Genomic DNA, 9,669 nt, shown 5'->3' with positions numbered 1-9,669 from the left:
AAGGCCGACTCAAATTGATGTTGATAACAGTGTTTCATAATTTGGATTGGTTTTGTTGGACGTAACTCATCTGAAAAAACCCGAGTTTAAGATAACTCGTTGCTAAGCTGGAGCAATATCTTTTGGTTAATCTGAAAGACTAACCTTACAAGGATAACCTACATTGACTGATATAAGTGGTTCATTTTAACATGCTAATCATGCAACTTTCAATCTATAGCTACACTTCTTGAACTCCAGCTCGTCAATGGGCGGGGTCTCCTTTGGAAAATCACACGCTGTGATCTTCTCCGGCCCCTGATCCGGCAACAAATCACAGGGCGGCGGCGTCACTCCGCTCGTGATGCCATTGATATCTGTGCACGTCCAGTGCTGCTTCTTGGCCTTGGCGGCCATCCCAATGGTGACGTTGGCCATACAAATTCCAGTAAAAGGGTCATTGGCAATGCCCTCCAACCTAGCAGCCATGCTCACATTCTCAGCCACCACATCTCTGTAGTTGATGTTCTTGATCTCAGGCAATGCATTGGGGTCATACTTCTTATCAGCATGAGAGCCATAGTTGCCAGTCATCCAGAACGCCCATTTCATGGTGTGCATCGTGAACTTCCGGACGTAGATGTCCCTCACGAACCCTCCTCTTCCTACAGCAGTTTTGATTCTGACTCCAGATTCTGTGTGGATGGCGGTGATGTCTTCGGCCCGGACGTCCTCGATGCCGCCGGACATTTCGCTTCCCAGGGCAATGGTGGCGCTGTAAGGGGAGATGCAGGTGAGCCTCCTGATGACGAGTTGTTTGGTGGGCCATCCGAACTGTATGCCATACTCGTCCCAGCCACTCTTGACGGCCACACAGTCATCTCCAGAAACTATGTAACAGTCTTCAATTCTGGTGTTGGTGCAAGAATCTGAGGCATCAACGTTTCAAGAAGAAGAGATTGATTTAAGTTATGATATGAGCATGATGATGATTGGGGAAGGTGATAACTGATAAATTTCACGGGGCTAATTAACCTGGGTTGATGCCATCAGTGTTGGGGGAGGTGACAGGAGCTAGAATGGTGATTCCTCGGACAACAATGTTACTGCTATAAACAGGATGGACATTCCAAGAGGGAGAGTTGAGGAGGGTGAGATTGGAGATTTGAATGTTGTCGGAGAACATGAGTTCGATGAGGTAGGGCCGGGTGTACTTGAGCTTGCCCTTGTGGAACTGCTGCCACCAGAATGCACCCTGACCGTCTATCGTCCCATTGTCCCCTGCCATCCAACGGCTCTCATTTCTTATTCTCAGATTGATATACAGAAGAATGAACAAAATTCCAAATCTAACATGACCTACCCATGTGTGCGAGAGATATCTTGAAGGAAGAATTCCAATCAGGTATCCAATAAAAAATTAATCATTTATTCAGTCCATTTACAAGTCATCAAACTTGCATATTTATATTTCCAAATCATCAACAGTACAGATGCATTGGTGATTGATGAATATGGAAAATGATGTTAAGGATAGTGTCAAGAAAGCAAGTGAGAAGTGGGAATGGAATTCAAACTATGGGGAGCAAGTGCACATGTTTGTTAAAAAGTGAGTACCAAACCTTGAAGTGATGCATAAAAATAAAAAAATATAGTGATTGATATTGCTTGCGGACACGTTGATTAAAAAAGATAAGGCGTGGAAATTAGGAGTAACGTGAATAGGATATACCGGTGATGATGACATCGGTGAGGTTGGTGCCGAAGACGAGGCTGCTGAACCTTCCGGCGGCGGCATCTCTCCCTCGTCCGTACGACGGGAGGGCCTTTAACACTGGCCACTCGTTTATGTCCTGATTCATCCTTCCGCGTTAATTACTTTCTTTCACCATCTCTAAGAACTATTTTTTCCAGCCTTAAATACTCGCATTCACTACCTAATAAAATAATACTCCCTCTACTTCTGGACATTTTTTATAAGCCATTGTTAATCCAAATATTTTTTTTATTTTTTGTCCTTTTTTTGTTACTATTTGTGGAGTAATTATGTGTAAAAAATAATTGTGAATATTAATTGTAGGTATGGACAAAACTGAAAAAATAAATTAATTTTTCATGAAATTTTAAAAAAATGAATTTCTTTTAATATACATGATGAATGTCAGAAGTATCTTAACATTATACTAAGGAAGGAGTAATAATAATATATATATATATATATATATATTTTTGGGAATGAAGTAGCAAGACAGAGCTTGAAAAGCAACAAAAACGCCTGGACCACCCTTTAGGCTACCAGCTAAGGTGTTGTTAATAATAATACAATTAAGAAACAAACAGTGAAGATCAATAACTATGTGCGAGATTTATTTGTTTTAAAAAAATGCTCGTATTGATTGTTTGACGTAATGAGTATGAATTTAATGATGCTAACTTTAAAAAGTAAAAAAAAAAAAAATCAATACATGCACAAGATAATAGATAATTGTTAAGAATGTAAAAATTTGTGAAATAATTATAATTGTAATGTAATTGCACGCCTTAAAAATATAAAAGCTTCTCTTGCTCTATGTGTGTGTGTGGGGAAAGAAATTCTGTAGTATAGAGGTACTACTGCTGCAAAGAGGAACCATAAACATGAATAGCTTTGAGAACAATTTAAAATAAAATTTATAGACTATCACATTATTCATTGATGAAAAATAATGGGGCTCTATTCTTTAAATTTCATGATACAGGAAATGCTACCTAATTTATTAATAATTAATAATTAATAATAACCCGTTCTAGTAGTTTTGGGAAAGAAATTAATTTTCAAAATTTTTGTAAATCCACTCTATAATTGCAATTAGACTGCATGCTCCTTATTTTACATAAAATTTAAAATTCACATGTTATGATTTACGATTATTTTCACTTCTCATAAATCCTATAAAAAAAATAGATATGTGTATACACATGCACTTTTTTCCGTTGAAAAAAAATTATGTTAAAAAGAATATATGTAAGTTACCGTTTAGGGAAAAAAAATTGATAGTCCTTTTTATAAGATATTCCGTATAAAAAAAACAGATTATTCATTATTTTTAAAATGTATTTTTTTAATTTTCTATGAATATGAGTATTAATATTATGGGAGAAATTATTTTTAAAAATAATACATTTTAAAAAATCAATTGAAATTTTTTACATCAGATAATATAATAATTTATTTATTAATCTTATTTGATATATAGTGTTTGTATAATACAAGAATCTCTTAACAATGATTCAAAACTAGGGTTCTTCACAAGTGGGGGGGAAAAAAAAAAGCCCGTACCAGCTAAGTATGTAATTAGTTTTCATTTTTCATTTGACAAAACACATTTAAAAGATTCAATTATTTGTTAAATTTAATAAAAAAACACATATTAGATAAGGTTTGCATGTACTTTTAAAAATTATTCAAACAGGACTTAAATCTAACAAAGTTGGTCGAGTACCTCGCTCATCAAGCCAATCACGGGGACTGCGACAACGAATCCCCCTTGGATACGCAGAAATTTTTTTTTTTTTTTTTTTTTAAAAATTGATAAACTCATCTTCCGACATTAATTATAGGATGTCCTACACGATTTGCAACCCGTGAGTCCCCTGCAAACGTCAATTTTTATCCACATATGTGCAACGACGGAATCATCCCTCGTATCAAATATTCTCCATCGAAAAACTTGAAAAACTGAAAACCGGACCTCGTTCAACCAAAAAAACAGAGTACAGACCCAGAGATACATACCTGAGAAGCCAGAAGAACAGCGTCCCTGTGAAGATAAAGCGTGAAGTGGCTGATGAGGCTGAAGCTGCCGGTGAGCCATTTCCCCGGCGGAACGTACAGCTGAGCCCCTCCTTCGATGCGTACTTGCTCAGTTCGCTTATCGCAGTCTGAAATGCCTTCGTGTTCGATGTCTTCCCGTCTCCCACCCCTCCGTAGTCGCTCAACGATGCACTGTGCGCTCTGCAATTTATCGCCGCGTACTCGAACGACGTCGTCGTCACGTCCCTCGCCTTCCTGCTCTCTCCCCTCTCTGAACTCGCCAACGCCACCACTATCAGAGCCACAACTATTTTCCCAACCACCTGCAAAGACACAGCATCTATACAGCACCAAGAAAGACAGGGGAAAAAACAGAGCATTTATGAGAAGAGATTATTGTTCGGTAAGGAGACGGGGCTTGATTACCTGCATCATCTTGAGAGGAAAAGCTATCTGATCTGAGTTCGGTTCTGTTGTGTGCGTGAGAGAGAGAAGGGAAGTGGGCTATTATTTATAGGGGAAAGTGGAGATGTTTTGAGTTGCAGTTACCAAGTTAATGGACAACTAAAGGCTAAAAGTTAAAAAAGCTTTTCCCCGGACTGCAAGGTCTAATTGCTAATGATTATGCAAATATTGAACTTTAGATGCCACTTAAGATTATTTTCGTTACGTGCCCCTCAAGATGGATGAAATCCTACTGTTCCCCCTTTTTTAATTTTTACTATCAGTTGTTTCTAGGAATATAAAAAGACACAAGAAATTGGCTACTTGTCTAGGTTGATCTGTTGTGACTAGCTCCGTTTTGCCTTGTCTGTTGTATTAAGCAATGAGGTGTCCTTTAAAAATATTATTTTAAGAAAAAATTGTATAGGCTGATAGACATAACAGACAGCATTCAGATACTTTCATTTATAAAAAAAAAAATTAAAATTTTTACACCTTTTTGTTTATATAATAGTATTTGGCTTCTCTATATTTTAATTCAATTGTCTTTTAATTATTTTTCTGTATGTTCTCTTTTTTTTTCTTTAATATTATAAGGCACTTTTTAGAAATATTATGTAAAAAAAAAGATATTTTAAATCTTTTAATATATATTTAATAAAATTTTATAATTATACGCTCTAAAGATAAAGATTAAGAGAATGCAATTGCTGTTTCCAGATATGACAAAGAAATAATTATGGGATGATTCAAAGAGGAATTATATGCCGAAAGAAATAGAGTTAATTACAGTAGAGTGCAAGTCTTGTTTTAGTTTGTGTGCGCAATTTTTTTCTTCAGACCCATGAGTGATGCTTCTAATTTTCCCTTTATTTTACTTTGAAGGTTGGATTAGGCAGCGTTCGAATGTTTTTGAATTAGACGTAAATTTATCTGCAAAATTCAATTCTTCCATGTCTTCACTAATTGTAATTGATCAGCCATTTCCTTTCTCAGTGGCTCAATTATTCCCCATAAGCAACGGTTTATTGTCCCCCACCTTAGAAAGTGTTGCTTACATAATAATGAATCATAAATTATTCACAGGACGTGCTGTATTGTCTAAAAGATTAATTACATAATTAAAATGTTTAAATTTAAAATTAATTATAAAATATTATTGAAAAAATGTGCGAATAAAGCTTATTCTAAAGTCATAGATTGGACCAGAGTAGGTAGATGATGAACCTAAAATTAGATGGGGAGGTTAGTTAATGTTGGTTTGGAGTTTCAAACCAATACTATATATTGTCGTTGATTTTCTAAAAATGTCACGGCACATTTTGATTGGAACTAAATAAAAAAAAAAAAAAACAACTCCCTCCACCCCATTTTTATTATTAAAAAATGTGTGAAATTAATTTCAGTGAAATGAATACTAATAAAATTAATTAAACACAATTTAAAATCTCAGTACATGTTAGGTCATTGTTTTTAAGAAGTTAAAACTTAAAAGTCTTTTTAATTAAAAAAAATTCCTTTTCAGTTAGACATGTCTGGTTATCATGTTTTTTTTTTCTCCCAAAGCAAAGCAAAGCACATCTTACTTATTGAGAGTTAAGGCTATATTTGGTAGAGTGAAATCACAAGCATGGAAAGGAAATTGAAGCTAGAATCATAAAACAATGATGTTCAGTACATGTAAATTTAAATTCTCAAGAATTTTGATTTAAGCTAAAAAGGTTGAATTGAATTTTTTTGATGGGAGCTATGGAATTGAAACAATTTTATATAATTGTATTTTTTAAAAACAATGTTTCCTCATATAAAAATAGAAAAGACAATTGTGCTCTTGTTCATTTGTGATTAATACTAGAAGAATTGAGCATGCAAACAATCACATAGTGAACAATTGAAAATGCTCAACTCATGCTTTTATATATATATATATATAAATGTCCAATTCAAAATGCCCAACTCGGACAATTCAAATTTATATATATATATATATATATATTATATATATATATGTATATATTTGTTTATATATAATTTATATATTTATAATATTGTTTTAAAAAAGTATTTTACTTATTTTTAATATTCATCATCTATATAATATTTCATTTGTATATAAATAGTATATGAGAAATTAAATCACAATATTAATACATTTTAATTTTGATTTTAATTTTTAGGGGTATTTTTATCTTTTAAATATAATTTCATTTCTATATCTTACATACTAAACAAAAATAATATAAGGATTCCATCTATTTTTTCTAATATACCAAATATATTTTTAAAATTCAATTCTGTTTCAATTCTGATTCTGATTTCATCAAAAATTATTAAGTCGTATCAAATGGGACCTAAGTTTTGAGATGTTTGATAAAAAAAATGCTCTATGATCCGAAGTCTTTTTAAAAAACCAAATAGATTCTTAATGTCTGAAAAAGCATAAACTTCTAAAAATATCGTCATTTAACAAAGGCGGTCATAGAAAGGAAAATAGGTAAGGAGTGAAATGATTAAGAATGATTTTGGTATAAGTTTTATTTATGAATCATTTTTTTGCAAATATCACATTGCTAAAAAAAAAAGTCTTATAAAATGAAGTAGATGGAGCATTGCAAAAATGAAATTGTTATTTGTTTATAATGGTTTATTTAAATAATAATCAACATATAGGAGATCGAGGAAGAAGTGAATGTGCATGACAGACTTTATTAATGATAATGGGTGATTAATTATGTTGATGGAAGGAAATCATGTTCTCAGTGGTTTTATTGATATAAACATGTGTGCTGTTGTAGGAAGTACTATTTTCAATTGGGGTTAACAGTATCGGGATTTCAGGGGGAATAATAAATTAGATTGACGATGATGAAATGAGTGATGTGAAAAAAATAAGGAGGGACGATAAAGCAGTAAAGAAAGTTGAAGTTGATAGTATTCACTTCAAAAGAATCCTCTCAACCTAACCAGCAAGTCCAAGATACTGATGAGTGATGGCCCATGAGGGAGAGGGATGGCTACGTTTTACTGTTGGAGGGTAGTCGGGGGAATGTACAAGGAGTTTGATGGGGCCCAAGTGGGTCCCACCGTTCACTTTTATTTCCGGGACATGGCGTGCCCTTTGCAATCTCGCGAGCACTCTCTCACGCCCCTCCCCACCATCGCCGCCCCACTTCTTCACGGGCTTTCCTCCGCCATCTGCGTTCTCCAAAAACTTATTTTCATTTACAAAATATTTGAGACAATTTTTTATGTATTTTAAGAAAATTTATTTTGTTTTTTTATTTATTAAAAATATCCAAAATTTTCAATTATGTTCTTATTAATTAAAGAAAAACAATGTCGCGTTATTATTTCCAAAAATGGAAGATTGTTTCACTTTTTTTATTTGACATCTTATAATCAGGATCACTTTTTATATTTGTGAAATTTCTTACAAGCAAGACATAAGTAGTTTTGTAGCTAATGGAACTGTTGACGTGCTCGCAAAAGCAACCGCTTTTATGTGTTATTGGGTTTCATGTGGCTTCCACTTCCCTCCTGGTTTAGCTTTAATTTAATTTTGTAGCATGATATTAATATTGCTGTTTAATTTTTCTCTTGTTTTATATATATATATATATATATATAAGATATGAGTCATATCTTTTAAACCATTTGCATTTGCATTGTATTTAGGTTTAAATCAAAACGTCACCCCAAAATCATTGAAAGAAAAAAAAAATTAAAATAATATTTTTAAATTAAGACAAGACTCGACTCTTTTGCAAAAGGAGTCAAGCCACTTGCATACTCAACTTGATCCTCAATACTTAAAATGATTGGGTATGGAAGATCGTTGAGTAAATATGAGATCATTATCTAACATGTAGCGAATCTTGCAAGGTCATGTTGAGTGCTCACAAATATTTTACATGCGAGCTTCAAATTCTTCAAGCATAATGGTCTTTGATGAACGATTATAAAAGGGACTCAAATTAATGACATAACAAGAACAACAGCTTACACTAGAAACCACCTCAAATTCATTTTTCTAAATAATGTGCTGGTATTTCATATTTAGATTCAGGTTTATTTTCAATGCACAAGTTATAATCACTGTGACTTTGTACTTTATTTTCTATTAATCAAAACACCTTTCACACTAATATCTTTACATTCTTGCGTCTGAATGAATTAAGGTAAGGTAGCTCAAAAATTCTGTAGTTAATTTTCAGGCTCCATATTTCTAGCACACTTGGTTTTAATGTTCAAACATAACATTCAACTTGTGAAAAATATGTTGAAAACTAATCATGTTGATTTCACGCATTTATGTGACAATCACTGGAGATGGGATAACTATGTTCTATAATCACGAAGGAATAGAGCAGCTAATCTCAACAAATATCTCATGTGATACTGGAGATAATATATATAAAAAAATTTAAAATTAAAATTAGGAGACACTTTAAAATACTTCTTCCGTTTTATTACAGGGTGCCTACTAAAATGATTTTCTGATCCTTAATATAAAGCACTAAATAAATTATTAATTATAGCATAATTTTTTAAGATTGTCCTTATTTAAACATTTATAAGAAAGAATGTAATACAAATTTTAAAAATTATTATTTAACTAATAGTAAAATTAAAAGTTTATTATATTTTCATGTAAATTAATGATTTAACCATTTGTTTCTGATTCTCATGAGATAGTTAGATCTGCCTTATACTCTCCCTATAAAAAATATAAGGCATTTTAATAAAATCTCACTTTTAATAAAGTAGTTAATTATCTTGAAACTAATATTATCTTTCCATTTATATCCGTATTTAACATGATATTCCACTCTAAAATGAATATAAAGTGTTTTGTTCATTAAAGATATGGTAAACCCAAAAAAAAAAAAGAATAAGAAGCAATGAGTACTCTTTAAAATATTAAAAATATTTTATATTTTTTAACAATCAACCTCTTAAAAATAAGTTACATTTTTGAATCAAGAAAATAATAAAAATTAAAGGGAGTGGGTAAACTTGCCAAATGGCTCATTGCACCGATGAATAATTATTAGTATCTTAATATTTAGTATTTATTATTTACAAATAATAATATAATTTATCAAATTTTTATATTAATAATTATAGAAGAACATGATAAATAATATAGAAATGAGAATGTTGGAGTCACGAGAGCACTAGGAATTTCTAGAAAGCGAGGGGCGTGATCTTAGGAAGTGGGGGCGTTTGTGGATGTGATTCAAAGACCGACAAACTTTCTGTGCCCCGACCTCAAAATCCCATCACCATTCACGAGCCCATTCTCTGTTTGCTTCCCCCAAAAGATAACTTCCTCTTTCGTCTTTTTTTGCAATAAAGCCACACCTTCCATTGGGTATTTGAAATTTAAAATTATAACTTTGGTCATTTTTATCAATTACTCTGCCAGTGCTGAGATAATGGAGTTACGTGAG

General features: G+C 32.6%; 1 protein-coding gene across 1 annotated transcript; it reads right to left on the bottom strand.

Moving 5' to 3' along the window:
* Positions 1-14: 14 nt before the first annotated feature.
* LOC129290848 (probable polygalacturonase) lies at positions 15-4,346 on the bottom strand. The gene is given in 6 exon segments (XM_054927896.1): positions 15-908; positions 1,015-1,260; positions 1,712-1,832; positions 3,755-3,870; positions 3,873-4,095; positions 4,199-4,346. Coding segments are annotated over 6 exon segments (1,425 nt in total). The 5' UTR covers positions 4,208-4,346; the 3' UTR covers positions 15-198.
* Between the last annotated feature and the right edge of the window lie 5,323 nt (positions 4,347-9,669).

This window comes from Prosopis cineraria, unplaced genomic scaffold, assembly GCF_029017545.1.
Source record: "Prosopis cineraria cultivar Desert tree isolate PC_DT_omini unplaced genomic scaffold, ASM2901754v1 PC13, whole genome shotgun sequence".
NCBI lineage: Eukaryota > Viridiplantae > Streptophyta > Magnoliopsida > Fabales > Fabaceae > Prosopis > Prosopis cineraria.
This window is presented reverse-complemented; position numbering and strand designations above follow the sequence as displayed.